The sequence below is a fragment of the Thunnus thynnus genome, chromosome 21 (genome assembly GCF_963924715.1).
Source record: "Thunnus thynnus chromosome 21, fThuThy2.1, whole genome shotgun sequence".
In the NCBI taxonomy this organism is placed as follows: domain Eukaryota; kingdom Metazoa; phylum Chordata; class Actinopteri; order Scombriformes; family Scombridae; genus Thunnus; species Thunnus thynnus.
Window position 1 is genome coordinate 2,686,977 of NC_089537.1, and position 21,624 is coordinate 2,708,600.

General features: G+C 37.1%; 1 protein-coding gene across 1 annotated transcript in view; it reads left to right on the forward strand.

Moving 5' to 3' along the window:
* LOC137172973 (sodium channel protein type 3 subunit alpha-like) overlaps positions 1-21,624 on the forward strand; it is a 243,866-nt gene that overhangs the window by 194,583 nt on the left and 27,659 nt on the right. Inside the window, exons 24-25 of the mRNA XM_067577634.1 lie at positions 17,566-17,720; positions 19,868-20,041. Of these exons, the coding sequence (XP_067433735.1) occupies positions 17,566-17,720; positions 19,868-20,041 (329 nt within the window). The remainder of the gene's footprint in view (positions 1-17,565; positions 17,721-19,867; positions 20,042-21,624) is intronic.

Consider the following 21,624-nt stretch of genomic DNA (forward strand, 5'->3'; position numbering starts at 1 on the left):
CTGGAGAACATTTACATCTGTCACTATGCAGATGACACACAGCTGTACATTAACATATTACTTAAGGATATTATTCCTATTAACAAAGTCTGATCATCTTACCTCATCAAAAGAATGTCTACAAGATCATTCAAAGGTAGAGAAAAGTAACAGCTCTGAAAAAATGTCTGACTTAACAATTTATAACTACACTTAATGACTCCAGTGATCGTTGTTGGACATCTTTGGCCAACCGTCACCTGTATTTTTTGCAATGTGCACAATGCCAGAGCAAAGCAGGATTTAAAGCACCATTTACATGTTCTTATCAGACATATAATCAGTTTGTATTAATGATTGAAGAGTGTCAACAACCCTGAAATATTCTGGTGGACATACAATCACAAAATGAAAATGTCTTTTTAAATTTTGATGTGTTAAAGTGTGCTAGGAAAAAAAGCTACACTGACTAATTACGGTTTATTTTGATTTCTCCAATAGGTTATAATTATACTGTCTTGATTCAATCAATAATTTATGAGTTTTGTTGTAAACATAATGGTCTGAAAATTAGAAGATGGAAATTATAAGACTCTGTTTGCTTAAAAATGTATGAGCTAATTCTGGATCTGGTTTATGTTTATGGCATCTTGTAAGCCAGTTGGGAATAGTTGTCTACAGCACACAATTATTATTTTCCTTTTGAGATTTCCTGAATAAATAAAGCTTAATAATACATTTAAATAATTTTATCATCCTCACATCATCGAGTTTAATCAGATTTATAGTGGCATAAAAGTAAAAAAGTAGTACTATCTTCTTGGAGAACAAATACAGACCGCTAACTAGTTTTTCCTCTCACATCTCGTTGGGTTGGTGTAGTGTGTCACATGATGCTTTCGCTAGCCACGAGCCCAACACACCGCCCACTTGCCCCAATACTCTCATAATGAGATTTATTATCCTGTACTGACTAACCCGGGTAGAAAGCAAACTTCTTGTTTCCTTCCTGACTCAGCCAGTTTCCTCCAGAAACACAGAGATTTGTCTTAGACACAGTTTAGCACAGTTAGCATGGGCAACATATAGAGACAAAGGAGCAATGAAAGAGAGAGCATAAAGACAATAGTTTTGATTATGGTTATTTTTAAACTTCAAATTCTGTTTTTTTATTTGATATTGCTCATTTTTTCTTTAAGAGGTAAACTGTGTTGAAAAAAAGCCCAGACAGAATCAGGCCAGCCAGCTAGAAAACCCTCTCCAAAGAACAAACACAACAAAAAAGTATCCCCAACACCTTTCCAGTGTGACATACAATATTTGCAGCTAACAAATATTGATCAATTGACCTGACATCTTGTAGTTCGAATGAATATATGTAGTTAATACAAATGTGCATCTACACATAATCTACAAGTAGATGTCTCCTGCAAGAGTCGCTCAGAACATTTTGTATAAATATGAGATTTAAATTGATAAACAGGCAGACAACACCATTATTCAGTTATTTGTAGAACAATTTTGAAAAATGGTGGTTGCCTGCTGACAAGGCTACACAGCTTGTGTTTACAGAGTAAAAGGCTCAGTTACGATCGAGTAAAACCAGAGGCAGGCTTGTTCCTGTTAGAGGTGCTCTGGATGAAAGTGTGTGCCAAACGGCAGATGTTCTATTAGCTTTGATTCATTTAGAAGATTGATGCGTCCATCACAACCGTCCCAACACACCGCCTGGTTCCTCCTGATTCAGCAGAGTCCTTCACAGCAGGCAGACGTTTGTCACCGGCTGGAGTCGGATCAGCCGCTGGAGCGCCGACAGAAGAGGGATGAAACACGGAAAGAATCTCTCGTGTTGTTGCACAGTCTTGTCAGCCGCAAATACACGACAAGCGAAGAGAAGGAAAAACAACCAAAATACTGAAAGAGGGAACAAAAGAGAGCAAAAGAAAGGCAAAGGCATGGAAGGAGAATGAAACTAAGAAGATGACAAATAAAAATGGAAATAAAGGAGAAAAGGGAACTACAAAAAGAGGACAAGAAAGCAGTGAAATAAAGGAAAAACTAAGAAAATGAAGGTAAAGAAGGAGAACCAAGTAGTGAAGGATGTAGAATAAAGGAGAGAAAATAAGAAACATGACAAGGAGGGAAGGATTTACAGAAAAGAGGTGAGGAATTCAGTGAACAAAGGAAAGAGAAAGGTGAAAAGGGAAAATAGTAAATTAAAGGAAAGAAGAAAAGGGTATCGTAGTGGAAAAGAGAATCAAGAGGTTTGGAGAGGTGGAAAGTGAAGATCAGTGTGAAAAGAGGAAAAAGGGAACCAAGAAAGGAGGAACAGAAGATCAAACTTTTAATCTTGCTGGTATTGTTTCCTCTTCCATCATCTTACATCTTAAAACAGAAAAAATATAAATCTACCTCAAAGAAAAGATTCAAAATGAAGGAAAGGAGAGCGAAGCACAACAGGAAACCAAAATCACCTGAGTGAAAAGGACATGAGAAAGAACAAATGATGATAAAGGATGAAACAAAAACAAAGAGACTGCAGAGAGGAGGAAACTCAAAAAGTGGAAGATGAGGAGGGAAAAGAGAGGAGATGATGATGGACTTTGACCTGTTGACCTTCTGACCTTTCTGGTATCAACAGATGTTGGGACAGAAACAGATTTGGACCTTCTGCCAGCTGTTGCCACCTGGCTTTCCTCCTGACTCAGCTCACAGTCCCGTCAAACTGGACCAGTACCACCAGTCTGCTGACACAGCACTGTGTTACTGTGTCTTACTGTAGGGGGGGTGGGGGGGGGCAGTGGTTCCTGTGAGATGGCCAGCTGCTGCAGAAGTAGGCCAGAAAAATGACTAACAACAGCAGGCAGACACCAGCTGTGTGTGTGTGTGTGGAAACAAAGTGTCCATCTGGAAGTTCAGGAGGAATCCACAGTCCCAGTATGTCCACCAGCCGCCTGCTGGGTTCATGTCTCCAAACTGGTGGTCGAGTAGTGTTGATACTGTCATTGATAAGCTTCTCTGACGAAAAACCTTCTACTGATAGGGGCGTCAGATCAGAAAACACTTCTATAGCCAGGTTTCCATCCAAATGTAGCACAGATTTTACCTGACTTTCCACAAAATCGGCAAAAGAAAATTTGAATTGATCCATGTTTTCATCCACCGCTGTTAAGTGGGTCGTTGAGATAAACCACTGGTAGCACTGATTCTCCAGTCGTGAAAAGAGCAGCAGTCAAAGCTCAAACGATGGAAAATCATCATGTATTAATTTGAGTCTCCCCATCGCTCCACACAGATCTGAACATTAGATCTGCATGAACAAACACAGCCCTCTCATTGGGGACAGTATGTCAACACAGTGGAGGTGCCACCGCCAAAGCTCGGGACCATAGTCGAGGGTTGGAACGTGCGCCTTCAGATTCTGTCTATGAAAATGACAAGCAGAATCGGTGACAAGTGACAGCCCTGACTGAGCCCAACCCCCCACTGAGAACCTGTCGAGAATGACGGACACAGTTCTCGCTGCGGGTTATAAGGACCAAATGGCTCACAGCAGCAGCGGCCCCAGTACCCCACAAGGCGCCCCGAGGGACCCGGTCACAAGCCTTCTCCACGTCCACAAATCACATGTAGACTTGATGTGCAAACTCCCATCACCCCCTGCAGCCAGGACTTTTCAAAACCCTAATAAAAAGAAAAGAAATTATAAAATAGTGAGATTTTTTAAAATAGATTAAACCAATTCTGATGTAAAATAAAACAAAAGAAAATTTAAAATGAATAAGAGAGTCAAAGAGGAGAAAAGAGAACAAAAGAAAGAAAAAGAAGTCAGCGACTCAGTATTGTGTATTATTATTTTCTTCTATTTAACCATTGTGCCACATGATCTGCCAGGGTGCTGCTGTATTGCCATATAGTTTTTGGTGTATTGTACATGTTGGATATAAATAATGATAATATTATCAGTTTGCATTTGCATTTCTAATGGAAATGTCAACTGTAAGAAAAACTGTTTTGTTTTTTGCAAAAATACAAAGTATTTTTTGACATCTTTCAAAGGGGTGTGAGCTTTGCATGCCAATCATCAAGATATGTCACTGTACTGTTTCCCAGCATCAACACATGTCAACTCTACAGAAAATCTGCATTTTTATCAAGCTTGTTTCCTCAGTCAAACCTCGACTATCGACTCAAAAACAAGAGAAAATTTAAAAAACTCAAGTAAAATCAGGATAAAAGTTTTGAGACAAGATCTAAAAGAAGTCAGCGATTCAGTTTTGTGCATTATTATTTTCTTGTATTTAACCATCATGTCATGTGATCTGTCAGGGTGATGCTGTATCGCCACACACTGTATTGTACATGTTGGATATAAATAATGATAATATTATCAGCTGGAAGTTTGCATTTCTAATTGTTTTTTGCAAAAATGTAAAGTATTTTTGACATCTTTCAAAGGGGATGTGAGCACCAAAACACACAGGCTTTGTATGCCAACACACCAGCATCATTACTGTACTGTTTCCCAACATCGATACATATCAACTCTACAGAAAATCTGCATTTTTATCAAAGCTCGTTTCCTGAATCAAACCTCGACTATCGTACCTTCGACTTCTTCAGTCTGTACAGCAGCGTGTTCAGTGTGTGTTGCCCTTTAAAATAATCTCAGAACATCCGTAGGTGGGTGTAGTTGTTCAACTCTAATAGGAAGTTTAAAAATCAGCTAAATTGAGCAGTTTTTTCTCCTGATACAGATGATATATTTATGTGTAGCTTTGCTTAAGTATGCATGGTTTATGTCCCACATAGTGCTGCTGTTTCGGATACGAAGGATTGTGTTTCTATGTGTCTATATACAGTATGTGTGTGTGTGTGTGTGTGTGTGTGTGTGTGTGTGTGTGTGTGTGTTGCTTCATGCTGTGTTTACAAAGCACAAACAGCAGCATGCTTCCTGGCTGCTCCCTCTGGCTGTCAGTAAGACAGAGTGTCTGCGTCGGCCTGAATGGCAACGCTGGCAGGAAGAAAGGTCGACGGAACGGGAGAATCTCAGCGAGGAGCGTTAAAGAGTCAGAGAGCTGCAGCATAAAGAAAAACCCTCACATAATAAATGCTCATTTCCTGCTTTTACATGATACAGTCAAACCTTATAATGGGTCCTTTATATTTCATTAAAAAGGGAAATAATTAACAGTGCATCCAATAATACAGGTCCAAAATTGTATTTGACCCGTGAACCTGAGATTTGTAAAACATTTTTAGAAATTCTTCTTTGTTCATTTTTGTGTTGCTGCAAGTTAAATGAAAAGATCAATCGTATGTACAGATAAACATAAATAAAGTTTATCATTATTGTTATAGATACGTAGATAGATGGACAGAACATGTTCAGCCTAATTTAGCAAGTATAACGTTTATTCTTCCATCCGTCACATGCAAGCAGGTTTGGAAAAAATAGACTCATTGCAAGATTTACACAAACATTCATCTCACATACGGCACCAATAGCTGCTTAACTATTGCTACATGTCATTTAATAAATGAGCTTATTAAAGATTTCTATCTCTCATGGAACGTTTTAAAACCATTTTAGTATCCAAACCTGAGTTTTATTATCCCAAACAGATCCCCAAAGAATATTACAGTACTTACTATTTATATTAAATATCCTAATCCTTGTAGTTTGCTTTTGTTTGTGCTGTTTGTGCATTAAATATACAAGAAATCAACATACTTTTCTGGTTGTAGTTACAAGAAAAGAATATAAAATGTGCACCATGAGATGTCAATCAAAGCTGCTGCTGGTTAAACTTCACAAAGAGACAAAGTGCATGTTTAAGATTAATATTTAATACTTCTTTTTTTAGTGTACTTAATTTAGACACTATTTACAAGCTCAAATCTTGCAGAGAATTAGTGTGTTGTGTCAAATTGGGACACGATTAAGGTTTTGCAACATCAGATTTGAAGGATGAATTCACATTTTCAAGCAACTGTATAATTATAGAATAGTTGTGAGCTTAATGCAGTCCTCACATGCCGTACGCATGTTGAAACACATCTCTCTGAATAGACGTTTGCAATGTGAGGACTGTATTAAGACGGGCTTGAGAAAATGTGAAGCTTATTTTAATTCCTAAAATATATTTGACAACGGTCGGAAGAAATGCTTCCTGCTCCAAACTCGTCCCCACATTTTATGCATTATTGTTTCGTTTGACCTTTTCAGAAAAGCCCTTTCATCGTTGTCAGCAAGATAAATATGAAATGTGCAAAAGGAACATTTGCATCCAGCACAGTTTGGCTTCTGCAGAAAGGAGGAAGGAAAGATACAAATTGAGACAGAGGAGATTGAAGTTTGTTATTGTGCAGTTGTTTCTTTTATTCATGTTTGTTTATCAGGCAAAACAGTTGAGCCACAAAGAAACGCAGAAATCAGAGGACAAGAGCACGTTTAGAAGCTGAAATTTGACCATCACCAACATAACTGACTCACTGTGGCATGATTACTCATTATTTCAATGATGTTCATCCACAAACACGCACACAAACACACACACACACACTGTTATACACACAAACATACCCTACAGTTACATATCCTGTATATCATTAATCAGCATGCATGCAGAAAAATATGATATTAGCTCTCATGCAAATATAAAAATCCATCCACAGTTTTGGGTAACACACACATTACCTTCATGTATTCTCATACACACACACACACACACACATGCGTGCGCACAAGCACACACATCTGTGCTGACAGCGGGCGTTAGATTAGCTGCCCCATTAGTCCTCTAAATGCCAACTCATTGGTTAATGTTGTGATGCTGCATGACTCGCGATTGAGAGGGAAATATCTGAGTGTGTGTGTGTGTGTGTGTGTGTGTGTTTCTGCCTCACTGAGCAGTGTGTAGCACCTGCAGCGGCGTCTCCTATCAGACGTCCTGTGACTGAAAGGAGTCTCAGGTGTGACGCAGTGTTTGCTGCTGAAGAGCCTTTGAGCAAAACGTTCATCACTCTCGTATCGTCGGTCTCTTGTGTCACTTTGTCTTGATTAGATCAAATGTTCCTCTCAAAAACAGCTGGAATAATGTTAGTGAGGATAATATACAATGCATTTACTGTATATTTTAATACATTTCATTTTTAAAACATGTAATATTAACAGTTTCTATGTGGATACTGAGATCTGTTTGACAGAAAAATGCATGAATAGGCTTTTTTATTGCAAAATGTAATTTTTTGCAAATATCATTGTTATGCCGATGATATTCTGCTCTATGTATCTTTTAAGCCTGATAACCCTGATAAACTGTCTGTGCTGCACAATTGTCTGACTGCTATTAAGGACTGGATGTCAAACAACTACTTACAGCTTAATACTGACAAGACAGAGGTTCTCATTATTGCTTCTGACAGTATAGCTCCTAAGGTAGCTAAGAGTATTGGGTCCCTTTCATCAGCTGTTAGGTCAAACTTAAGAAATCTTGATGTCATATTTGACCAGGTTATACATTGTGATCAGCATGTTAAATCATTGACCCGTACATGTTTTTTCCATCTACAAAATATCACTAAACTCAAGTCCATCATCTCACAACCGGAACTAGAAATGATCATCCATGCGTTCATATTATCCCGTTTGGACTATTGTAATTCCATTTTCACTTGTCTCAGCTAAGCATCTCTGAACCGACTACAAACGGTCCAAAATGCGGCAGCAAGACTGTTAACCAGGTCCAGCAGGATGACTCACATCACTCCTATTTTAAGATCTTTGCACTGGCTGCCCATTCATTTTAGGATTCATTTTAAGGTTCTTACTATTACATATAGAGCCCTGCATGGACAGGCTCCAGAATACATCATGGACCTTATCCATCCCTACGTCACCAGTAGGTCATTTAGGTCATCCAACCAGGACCTGCTGGCTGTCCCTCGCTCACAGCTGAAAACTAAAGGTGACTTTGCATTTGTGGCTCCAACCCTATGGAACTCTCTCCCTGTATATATACGGTCAGCAGTCTCTGTAGAAGCTTTTAAAAAACTATTGAAGACCCATCTTTTTAAATTGGCTTTTGTGTCTTCTTGAGTTGTGTGATTGGTGTGTGTGTTGAGTAATGATCATTTGTTAATGTGTTTCTACTTGTGGTACCTTTTTCTTTTTTTTTTAATTTTAACTTGTGGCATATGTTTTCGCTCTATGTATGTTTTTATGGTCTTATTTTCAACTCTTATTCCTGTGAAAGTCATTTCTGTGAAAGGTGCTATACTAAATAAACTTATTATTATTATTATTATTATTTTACATAATCAGTTTGGTAACAAATGTTACATAGAGACGGGTATAATGCATCATCACACATTCTTAACATGTAACTCCGAGGACAAACAGTTAGCAGGACGGTTTTGCAGTGACGTTCGTGCAACTGAAGGAACAAGAAGCAAAACACATTTTTGAGTGACTGTAATATTCATCAGCCTTGTTTAGATTAGCACCAGATGAGCACCTGCCTGCCCAGACTTTGACAAAGGGTCCAGTTATGTTATTAACATGTAAAGTGAAGGCTTGTAACTCGTTGAAGTATGTTTGCTTTTTCCAATGTATGTTTTAGAGTTGTTGTCATTTTAATGGTGTGTAAGTCTTTTGTGAATAGCTTGATAATCCTTTTGGTTATTTTAGCTCAGCCCTGTGTTTGCAAGTATGCTTTAGGTGTCTCTATTGTGACAAGTCAGTCTTTAATGCATCAATTCCTGTAATCCAAGACAATGTTCTCTTATGTTAGATAATAAATGTAACCTTTACTTTCACCTTGGACCTTAAATAGAGCTCTAAACCAAACCTCAGTCTCATGTCCAGTTTACTATCCAGTTTAAAGAAAGGATGCAAAGTAAGAGTTGAGTAAAAGAGATGTTCAACCAAAAATAAAACATCCATAATTAGTCTCTATAACACATTTCTGAACCATAAATCTATTTTTCATTCATAAATACCTCATCAGTCATTAATAAGAGCAGAGAGAGTTTATTCTATTTGTTTATGAGGAACAAACATTCACAATCACATTATATTTTGGTCCCGTGTTACATAACAAAGGAGAACAACTTGATTTCAATTAATTATAATGTGCAGAATGCCACAACAGTTTTGAATGGTGATGCTTGAATTTTTGAATAAACACAGGTCAAATTTAACCAAGATTTATGTATCTGTGTATCAGCTGCACAAAAATAAATAAAAAAGCTGGAATATGTTTATTTTTGTATGTTCAGGGTCACTTTAAGAAGAAAATCAGGCAAAAATAAAGCTGTTAAGGGTGTTTTTACTGCTCTCAATTATAAACATGGTATTGGTATAAAAAGACATGTACCAGTGGATGTAAAAATGTTTGGGTTCATTATGGGGTCATTAAAATGAAAAAAAAGCATGAATATTATCGATATATTTCATGGCAATAACCTAGAACATGTGCATGTGTGCAGCAGCTCTCTGTATTATGTAACCAGACTGGGTCACTGGGTTCATTTGTGGTTTCTAGGCAAAGCAAGTTTATTTGTATGGCACATTTCAACAACAAGGCAATTCAAAGTGTTTTACATAAAAACAATTTTTTAAAAGCATTAAGACAAAGTGCAAAAGAAACACATTACAATACAATTAAAATAGTTATTAAAGAGTTAAGATAATAGAAAATAAAAAATAAGTTAAAATAGAATAAGACAGATATCTTCTAAGGTGTTGTTGAGCTGTGATTGCATGACAAGTGTGTGTGTGTGTGTGTGTGTGTGTGTGTTGGGGAAGGTGCATTTACGTGTAGGCAATAAGGGTCAAACGCAATCACCTGGCGGGGGATCATTCAGCAGTGTTTTCTGAGTAGCGTTCGATAGCGGATCAATGCCGCGCGCAGCAGAGAGCGAGCATGACTGAAGGAGGCGTCGGCTCGACCAACAGGTGATGTAATGAGGCATTTAGAGCTGCGTTCAATAAGAGTTTATAGCAGCAAAAGTGTTCATTAAGGTTGCCTCCAGTACAAGCAGAGGGGGTTTCCTGTCACACACACACACGTTGATAATAACTCTGCCAAGTGGGCTGATTGAGTGTCGGATTACCACTCGCATGTTTTCATTGGATTACTCAACCGGTGTATCAGGGAAAAGCCTATTAGTAGCCATGGAAACAGAAAGCCAGGGTAATCAGAGCTCTAATTACAGAGGCAGGCGGACGCTGCAATCAGTGGAGTGAAGAGCAGCTAAAACACAGCTCATGCTCTTTTTCAGTCTGTTTGTCACAGGAAACCAACACAGTCCTCAGCACAGAAAGTAACCAGTTACTCACTCCAAACATGTAGAAGCTACACAGTGTTCATTAAAACTGATATCTGCCATGTTTGATATGACGTAGCAGCCTCAATGGCTGAATGTTGAAGTGTAACGTAATGTGGAGGTAACCTGGCGACACCAATGATATACCGACAAAAAAAATCTGAAAATGTCTGTTGTCATGTTTTGTAGATGCATTTTTGATGAATGACTGCTGTCAGCGTTGACCACAGTGACAAATACGTTACATTTTTAACATATCCTCAAAATTAAATGACAAAATACGATGTTGGTCCGTAGACTCAAGACTCCCCTGTTGGCGGTAATTGGCAGGACAACATCATTTGTCTGTGCTTAGCAGAGCTGTTACAAATCACTGTTAAACAATAATGATGTTTTATGGCGTGACAGCGCTGTGGTTAAAGTCTGGTTAGGTTTAGGTAAAGATCATGGGTTGGGTTAAAATGATCACTTTGTTAAAGCTGGAGTTAAGGTTAGGGTTAGGGTTAGTGTTGGGGTTAGGGTTGGGGTCGGGGTTGGGGTTGAGGTTGGGGTTAGGATTAGTGTTGGGGTTAGGGTTAGTGTTGGGGTTAGGGTTGGGGTTGGGGTTAGGGTTGGGGTTGGGGTTAGGGTTAGGGTTCTACATATAAATAAACAACGTTGTGCATGAACGCACTAAAAAAGGACGTTCATTGAACGCGCTCATGTTTTTGGTGAACAGTGAACTGAATGTATCCCTTTGCAACTAATGAACATGAACTCACCGTGATTTACGGCACCTGAGGATTTACGGCAACCAGCATGCTGGCACGGCAGACGCAGCTACTGGTACAGCTGAAGCAAGTTCATATGATTATTGGAAAGAGTTTTATGAACAAATCAATACAGATTCCAACAGAAAAAATGTCAGATTTTTATACAAATTGTGCCGACCTGTTCTGAAAAATAAAGTCTGAACATCAGCCGCATTGGCAAAGAATTTGAAACACATCGAGTTGAAGCATCCAACCAGTCTTGAGAAATATCTACAATTTAATGATGATCACAAAAAATAATTAAAAGCCGCAAAGTTCCTCCACCCAAGTCAAACTCACAGCATTTTGTAAAGGACCAGTTACCTTTGTTTCCCAACAAGTACTAGACTTGTACTAGACATCATTGTAGGAGATCTGCAGCCTTTGAGCAAAGTTGAAAAGCCATTACTCATCCGATTAGTTACTGGTTTGCAATCGTCCAGGGGTCTGCCTTCAAGAAGGCAGGTACAGACACTGTTGAACAAGGCATTTAATGAAAATATTTGTGACCTAAATGCTGAACTTTCTGAAGTTGATGCTGTATGCACAACAGCAGATTGCTGGTCTGCTGTGAACAAGGTGTTTACAGGCATCACGATTCAGTGGCTCAACAAAAAAGATGTGTCTCAGAGAAGCATGCTGGCATATCAGAGGAACAGACACACATGATGTGTTGGCAAAAGCATTGTCAGACGTGCATAAAGAATTCAAAATCCAAAACAAGATTGTGTGTACTGTGATGGACAATGCTGCAAATGTTGTTAAAGCGTTCAGCTGTTTTGGGGAGGATGAACAATGATGAAACAAATGAAGATGACAATGAATCAGGATCTACCTTGTCTACTGCTGCTGCTGCTGAGAGCTCAGATGAAGATGATGAAATGGAATCTGAGCCATGGAAAAGGTGGAAGAGAATACAAAACACTGTCTAGGGCTGTTTTTGCAAAGGCGTCTGCTCTGTGTAACCGGGTTAAACAAAGCCCAAGAGCATCTAATTTTGAGGAGGAAATGTTTGGGATTGGCTTTGTATTACTAAATAACACATGATGGGACTCCACTGAGGCTGATGATGCTGCCATTCCTGCATATGATAAACTTATCCTACATCCTGTCTGTGATGAGTTTGGCTTTCGTCGATTCTCTCCGGAGGGAATGAACTTCATACACAAGTTTGTGGATATAATGATGTCCTTAGCCTTTGCGCTGAACATCCTCCATGGGGAGAAGAACATCTTCCTTAGGTACTTGGTTCCAACCATTGTGCAACTGCAAAGTGATTTGAATGGTCTGTTGGATGGGTGTACAAAGCCCTCTGCTACACAAGGTCTGATCACATGTCATCCCCTCATACAGAACATCATGCAGTCACTGAGAACAAGACTGGAAGGCTCGCTTGAGAAGAAGAAACACATATTGGCAGCTATGCTGCTGCCAACATTCAAGCTCGACTGGGTGGAAGATGAGGAGAAACGCCTGCAGTACCGAGCTGTTGCAATGAGAAGTGAACTGTTAACTCTGATGACTCAGAAGCAAGAAGCTCTGATCAATCCCAGTCCAGTGATGACACTGACAAGACAATGCAGCATCATTTTTCAGATTTAACCGAAACCCACAGAATCCCAAGAAAAACTGAAATAGACTCTTATTTGGATGCACCAACCACAGATGGGTTTGCTGAGTACATGCTGCTGCCCAAGCAAAAAAAAAGCTGTTCATAAAGCACAACACTGCGCCCGCCTCACGCATTACAGGTGGTGGTCAAATATTTAGGAGAAACCGACTCGGTGATGCCAACTACGAGAAGCTGTTCTTGAATGCCAACAAAAACATTTGAACTTGTGGGGCTGTAGAAGTGGTACAACATATTGGAGATGAGTGTATTGGTGTGCAGAGGTGTAGCAACAGTCAATGAATGACTTACTTTTTATGTTTGTTTACTCAGTGTTTATTTTTAGTTCTTTTCTCTTTGGAGGATGTTAAAATATGTTGGCTGAATATTGCACTTCGAGCAGAGTAGGCACAACCTTAGTTTATATTTCCATGGCCTTTTTCTTACAATGTTTGCCTGTGTTGGTACTTAGGATCTTATGGGTACTTGGCATCTTGGCATCTGGACTCTGGTGTTCACAGTAAGTGCAGTTGAGAATATTATCTTGGAGTTTTTTTGATGCAGAGCCTGGTCTTTTTTCCCCCCATTATTGCTTTCTCTAAATTGTGTACTTTGCAGAACTGAAATCATAGCACATCTTTCATCTAGCGACGGTAATGAAGCCAGTGGTGGAGCCTGTACCAGCTCTCTTGGAAGCATATAAATCTATTTTATGTTTTTGAACTGCCGCATAATTTGGTCCATGCAGGCTAAATAAAATTTCCATTGCATCGACAGTATACCTTTACTGCACCTCTTTTTTCACTTTCTGCATAATATGACATGTTGGTTAAGTGGTGTAACATCAACTCCCGTTGTTTTTTCTTGGCTTTTGAAAGTGATCTCTGTGATTCTATAGTAGTATACTGTATTTTGTTTAATTTGGGAAGTTGGCCGTGGAAATCATTGGGGGCGGGGGATGGATGGGTAGGAGGAGGTTCTATTGAATAAGAATAGCTCAGAGCAGTTCATAAACAAATGGAAGAAATAAACGTGAACAATTAATTTTAATCTGTGTGAACTGAACTTGGAGTTAGGGGACGATTGTGATCATAATTTGTTTTAAAAACAGTGTTGTGGTTGGAAACAGGAAACAAACTGTGGTCTCCTGTGTCAAAGTCTAATGTTGATCTAACTGGTCACCCAAGTTCCTCCTTTGTTCCCGTCATAACGACTACATCTGCATCAGCGGTAACTTAACACAGCTCTGATATGGCTGCAGGAGATGATATCAATGATAGATCACATCCTACATAATTTCCTGTGTATCTGAATACGATGCGACAATGGCGGACTCCAGCCCAAACAATGAAAACTACCATATAGAGAGGTAATCAGTGAATGTAAATACATTGAATGGCTAATGATTACATAAAAGCTAACTTTAAATAATATCATAAGGTCATAACTTGCAGGTGTCTCAGCTCCGCCCCCTGTCGATGAAGCTCAAAACGACGGCAGCAAGTGGTAACCACAAACAAAACGTTTATTATTCAGTCAAGATTGACTGAGATCTTTTCTCTTTTTCAACCACGTCCTGTCTTCCTCCGTCAGCCTGTGAGTCGCCAACATGCCTTGCTCGAGGGCACGTCAGCATCACTCACTGAAAACAATCACGCTGTGGAAGTTCCCAGACCTGATTGTGAGTGAACGTCAGGTTGCGGTTCATCATCCCAGTCGCCCTCGCAGACAAGCGACAAGTTTTTAGTGCCACAGGCAGTCCGACGAGCCGATAACACGGAAGGACAGGAATCTGATCCTCTCGTTATCAGCGCTCACTCAGCGGATGACGCACTGCAACAAATAACTCGCTGAGTGATCCCATCTGTTTCAGACTCATCCAGCTGCTTTCAGGAAACATCAACATGTTGTTTAAAGATATGAACAGCTGCATGCTAAGCTCAGATATCTGCTGTCAAAAAATATACACACTCCCATATAATATATATATATAATATAACATAAAATTTCTGGCATGAAAGTAAAACATATTGTGGTTTATTTAAGACATTTAGTCAAGATGCTGCTTGTAAAATAGTTCTGTTAAACTGTCCCAACATTTAGCTTCTTTATTTTTCCTTTATTTAACCAGCGAAATAGTCTCATTAAGATTAAACTGATTTAACTGGCCACTTAGTCACATATAGTGGTGGTAATTAAACATAGAGCACAATGGTAAACTGTCTGTTTACTCTTAAAAACACCAGCAGTTTGAAATATACAAACATTTGTTTTAATAAGTTTTAATACACCAAACTTTGCCCAAATTTTAGGGTTTAAAAGAATATCTGTAGCTATTTATCTCCAATTTTAACCTCCTGAACCTTGATTTTCCTCTTTATAGTATACAATTTTAAAATGTATTTACATTGACAATATTACGTATATTACCCACAGGGTCTGTCTTTACAAATGCAGTCAAGCATTGCTCACATATCGCTGCACTAATCAATAGCCGTTAATGAAGAATGAGTCAAACATCTACATGTATTATGAAAGATCTCATTTGTAGTAACATATCTAAATTAACTGCAGCTCTACTGAGCTTTTCAGCCTGTTTTAGCTCGTAGTTTTGGTTTTACGGCATATTAATCTTGTTTTCAATATACAATCTCTGATAAAACCCGCTGTACACTACCTGCTCAGCACCACACAGCAGACACACACAGTTAGAAACTAGCTGGTGAACATAGTCGAGCATTAAGCAACTAAAGAGTCCGATATTTTTCTCAGGAGTTGGTGGAGACCAAACCGGAGCTAAAAGGAAAGCAAATATTGGACATGACACCATGAATGCTAATGCTGTGCGCTAACACGTTAGCCATAATGACTACACAAGGTGATAATAACAGCTTTAAATTAGAGCTACGATCCTGAAGTTATTAAAGATATCAGCAGTCAGGCTTCATTTAGGGTAAATGTGTATAAAATGATGCAGAGGACATTTTAAATATTTCAATTATATGTATTAATGCAGATATATTTACATGGCATCTTTAGTCAGAGTACAGAAGAAAGAGTTAAGTAGTCTTTGCACACCTGTAAACAGACAGGTGAGTAGGATTGGCTGGTCTTTCAGTGAGAACATTTGTATATGAACTTATATACAGACTTCTTGTCATTTGCTGTGAAATGGTTCGCTTGACTGAAATGTAGTTATTTGATTAATTCAGCTGAAGTATTGACAGTGTTCGGGAGCCGATTTTTTGTTTTGATCTTAACTAAATCATAAATAAAATCATAACAGTTCACAGAAGCTTTGGAAAACAATCATTTTGCTACTGATGTATATGATACTGCCATACGGTGTAGAGAAATGTTTCTTTTTCCCTGAATATAAAAAAAACTTAAAGGGAAATTTGAATGAGGAAAATCATGAATTTCAGGAGGCTTGGTACAGTTTTTGTTCACCTTCCTACAGTATATAATGTAATTAATGTGAATCTTATGTGAATGCTGCAATCTGCTATCATCATCACTCCATTACACACACACACACACACACACACACATACACACAAATACACAGGGAGGGTTGTTGTGGGGAAGCGGAAGCTTAACATCTGTCAGAGTCAGGAGTTACGCAAGACAACACGCCTCTAAACACACACATGCTGCACATGTTTGGATGCTCAAAGAAGCTCTTTAACGCACACACACACACACACACACACACACACACACACACACGGACACACCGACCAAAAAGATAGATAGAGCACTTTATGCTCTGGGTCATCTGTGTACAACAACAAAGCTGACATGACATGGCCCTCCGTGTGTGTGTGTGTGTGGTCTCTGTTTGTAGTAGTGATACCAGCGTGCCCTGTAGCAAGGCACTGGTAGAGACACACATAAGCTCATGTTGTTTAACTTCATGCAATCAAGAAAAGGAGCGGAAGAGAGAAATTAATCCAGGAACGTTCACTTCCCTCTTTACCTGCTTTCCTTTCTGTAAGAAATTTTACTTTACAAGAGATTCTTATAATGAAGGATTCTTATACAGTGTTTACAGTCAATGAAGGTGAGATGTAAATAGAGTTATTAACTTTATTCTCTTATATTCTTTAAACATTTTCCCCCTCGGCTTGACGGAGCTTTATAGTGAGTTTCAGCTCATTGTTTATCTGTCCGGCTGCAACTTTACTGTTCTGGTTCACTCTCAGCGTCTTATAGCGTCGTTTTCAGAGAAAAAGCTGTAAAAAGCCGCTGTTCACTACCTGCTCAGCACCAAACAGACACAGTTAGCTGTAGACTAGCTGGTGAACATAGTGGAGCATTTAGCAGCTAAAGAGCCAGATATTTCCCTCAGGAGTTGGTAGAGAGTAAAAACAGAGCTAAAAGAGAGTGAATATTGGACTTACATTCACCAGGTGGACAGAAACACGACTCCACATGAATGATAATGTTGCTCCGTAACTGCTGGATGTGGAAATAAACAACTGTTTGCTAACATGTTCAACATGTCAGCTTAAAAGCTGATGATATGTCAGTGTTGTTCACTACTTGACTATTAAAGAGAAAATAACTACCTTAACACAAACACCTGAAAAAAGCAAGTTAATCACGAGTCACGTTGTAAAGAGTCACCTAAACGATCCATTTAACATTGTACCAGCACGCAATGGATTGTGGGATACTGAGTGCTGCAAGCACTTGTTTTGTCCTCTAAATTCTGGAGAAGTTTTTTAATTATATGGATGATGTTTTCCAAGTGAACAAACACAGACAACAGTTTCCGTTGTTAGTATACTGATAACTAAACTCTCTCTCTCTCTCTCTCTCTCTGTTTCTGTCGATGTGTCTCGCCCACAGTTTGTGTAGCCAGGTTTCAGTGCTGTGACATCGATACGACGGTGGGTCTCGCTCAGATCTGGTGGAGGTTGAGGAAGACCTGTTTCCAGATCGTAGAGCACAGCTGGTTCGAGTCCTTCATCATCTTCATGATCCTCCTCAGCTCCGGAGCACTGGTCAGACACAGTTCACTTACTTTACTTTACTTTACTTTACTTTGCTTTGCTTTACTTTACTTTACTTTACTTTACTTTACTTTACTTTACTTTACTTTACTTTACTTTACTACTGTCTATACTATACTATACTATACTTTGCCTTACTATACTATACTATACATTGCTATACTATACTATACTATACTATACTATACTATACTATACTATACTATACTATACTATACTATACATTGCTATACTATACTATACTTTGCCTTGCTTTACTTTACTTTACTTTACTTTACTTTACTTTACTTTACTTTATTTTACTATACTATACTATACTATACTATACTATACTATACTATACTATACTTTGCCTTACTTTACTTTATTTTACTTTACTATACTATCCTTTACTATACTATACTATACTATACCATACCATACCATACTATACTATACTATACTATACTATACTATACTATACTATACTATACTATACTTTGCCTTACTTTACTTTATTTTACTTTACTATACTATTCTTTACTATACTATACTATACCATACCATACCATACCATACTATACTATACTATACTATACTATACTATACTATACTATACTATACTATACTATACTATACTTTTCTTACTTTACTTTACTTTATTTTACTATACTATACTATACTATACTATACTATACTATACTATGCCTTACTTTACTTTACTTTACTTTATTTTACTATACTATCCTATCCTATACTATACTATACTATACTTTGCCTTACTTTACTATACTATACTATACTTTACTATACTATACTTTGCCTTACTTTACTTTACTTTATTTTACTATACTATACTATACTATACTATACTATACTATACTATACTATACTATACTATACTATACTATCCTTTCTATACGATACGATGCTATACTATACTTTACTTTACTTTACTTTACTTTACTTTACTTTACTATACTATACTATACTATACTATACTATACTATACTATACTATCCTTTACTATACTATACTATACTATACTATACTATACTATACTATACTATACTATACTATACTATACTATCCTTTACTATACGATACGATGCTATACTAAACTTTACTTTACTTTACTTTACTGTACTATACTATACTATACTATACTATACTATACTATACTATACTATACTATACTATACTATGCCTTACTTTACTTAACTATACTATACTATACTATGCCTTACTTTACTATACTATACTATACTATAATATACTATACTATACTATACTATACTATACTTTGCCTTACTATACTATACTACACTATACTATACTATACTATACTATACTATACTATACTATACTATACGATACTATACTATACTATACTATACTATACTATACTATACTTTGCCTTACTTTACCATACTATACTATACTATACTATACTATACTATTCTATACTATACTATACTATACTATACTACACTACACTACACTATACTATACTATACTATACTATACTATACTATACTATACTATACTATTTGATACTTTTGGTTTACTTTACTGTAGTTTAATTTACTTTACTTTACCTTACTGTACTTTACTTTGTCTAACTTGACTTTGCCTTTATAATGGTTTATCATACTTCATTTATCTTTCTTTACTTTGCTATAATTTACTTAATTTTACTTTATTTTGCATTGTTTTTACTTCATTTGATTTAACTTTACTTATTCATCTTATTTTACCTTTTACTTAACTTTCTTGTTTCAGTGTCTCTGTTTTTGCCCTTTACTCTCTTTTTCAACCTCTCTTTCCAAGTTGTTTATTAAATCTTGCTATTTGTAACTTTTTCACTTGTTAATGTAAAACTTTACTGTGTTTGTTCTTTGTTTATTTCCTTTTTCTCTCTTTGTCTTGTTTTATGGTTTTATATTTCAAATTAGTTGTTGATTATGTTGTTCTCAATTACTGCTTATTTTTTCACTACCATCTAAGAATTGAAATTTATTCTACATCTATAATTCTACATAATCATATGAAATGAATGACTCCATCATGACTATAATCATATTGTTACCATGTGATGGATCAGAGTATCCTTTCAAATCGTCGGCTCACTAACGTCCGTCTCTGCTGCTCCCCTTCAGGCCTTCGAGGACATCTACATCGAGCAGCGGAGGGTGGTCAAGGTGGTGCTGGAGTACGCCGACAAGATCTTCACCTACATCTTCATTCTGGAGATGCTGCTTAAGTGGCTCGCGTACGGCTTCAAGAAGTACTTCACCAACTACTGGTGCTGGCTCGACTTCCTCATCGTCGATGTAAGTCAACGACTCATTCGCTGGTGGTCGATTGATTGTTTATTTGTCAGTCAGTTGGTAATTTGTTAAGTTGATTGAGTATTTTTTCACTTAAAAATGTGTGTTCAATAATAATTGTTGCTGATGACTTTGATAAAAGATATTTTGGTGATTGTAGTGTTGATGGATTCATGTAAATGATGACAGTCATAACATTAACAGAGATGATGAGAAGTTTAACTGATGGACACAAGATGTTTACTTTAATATAAAAGTTCATTCTCAGTGTTTGTGCAACTCAAAGGCTTCAAGTTTCCACATCACACTTGTCTAAGTTGCATACTGAACCACAATTGGCTCCAAACTAGCTGTGATGTCACAAATCCTGCACAGAGAAGAAAACAACATCCAGCTGAAGGAAGAAGAAAAGAAAAGAAGTTTTTTAGTGGAGGGAGACTTTAAATTTGCTTTATTTACATGAATATAATTAAGTGCAGAAGTACTAAAGCAAAGTTTTATATGTAAGAATAGAGAAATTAAAAAAAAAACACAAATAGTTTGAGCATTACTCTACAATCATTGAAGATAAACTATAAATAAACATGTATGTCTCTATATATTACTACTTTAGGTTTCTCTCTCTGCTTTCAGTTTCACTTTTATTAATATGACATCTGTGTTGCCAAAGCATAGAAGAAAAACAAAAACAATGGTAATTATAGAACAAAGTGTTTATACAGTATAACAAGAACATTATCAAGAGTTAACAATAAAGAAAATCTATATATCTTGTCAAGTCATTTTATTTATAAAGCACATTTAAACAGTGTTTTACAGAGATTAAGAATTACGATCAAACAAAAACACAGACATAATTATGGAGGATAAAAAGAATGAATTAAAGTGTTGAATAAAATCAATGAAATGTGGATAAAAATCATATAAAACACAACTGCATTGCACAGAGAGCAAATAAACAGAATATAAAGTATATAAAGTATAAAGTAGTGTAAACTAGCTCCACCTCCAGCAGCTACAACAGTAACATGCTGCTCTAACACTGATGCTTCACTATTAATAATCTAATGATGTCATATATAATAATATATCAGTCAGAGGGACCAAACCACTACTTTTACTGCAATACTTTAACTACATCAAGCTCATAATACTTATGTACTTTTACTGCAATACTTTAACTACATCAAGCTCATAACACTTATGTACTTTTACTGCAATACTTTAACTACATCAAGCTCATAATACTTATGTACTTTTACTGCAATACTTTAACTACATCAAGCTCATAATACTGATGTACTTTTACTTAAGTAGGAATTTTCATGCAGGAGTTTTACTTGTAATTGAGTACTTTTAAATTGCTGTACTGATACTTTTACTGAAGTAAAAGATCTGAGTACTTCTTCCACCACTGCAAATAAATAATAAAAACAGGTGAAGATGTAATAACGAGCAGCAAACTATCCCACAGTTTAGTGCCAACAGTGGAAAATGTCTGAATAACCTGAATTTTAACTGAGTCGTGGAATATCGTCTGTTTATGTGTTTCGTTCTTAACGTTACACGAATACCGTCGGCTCAGA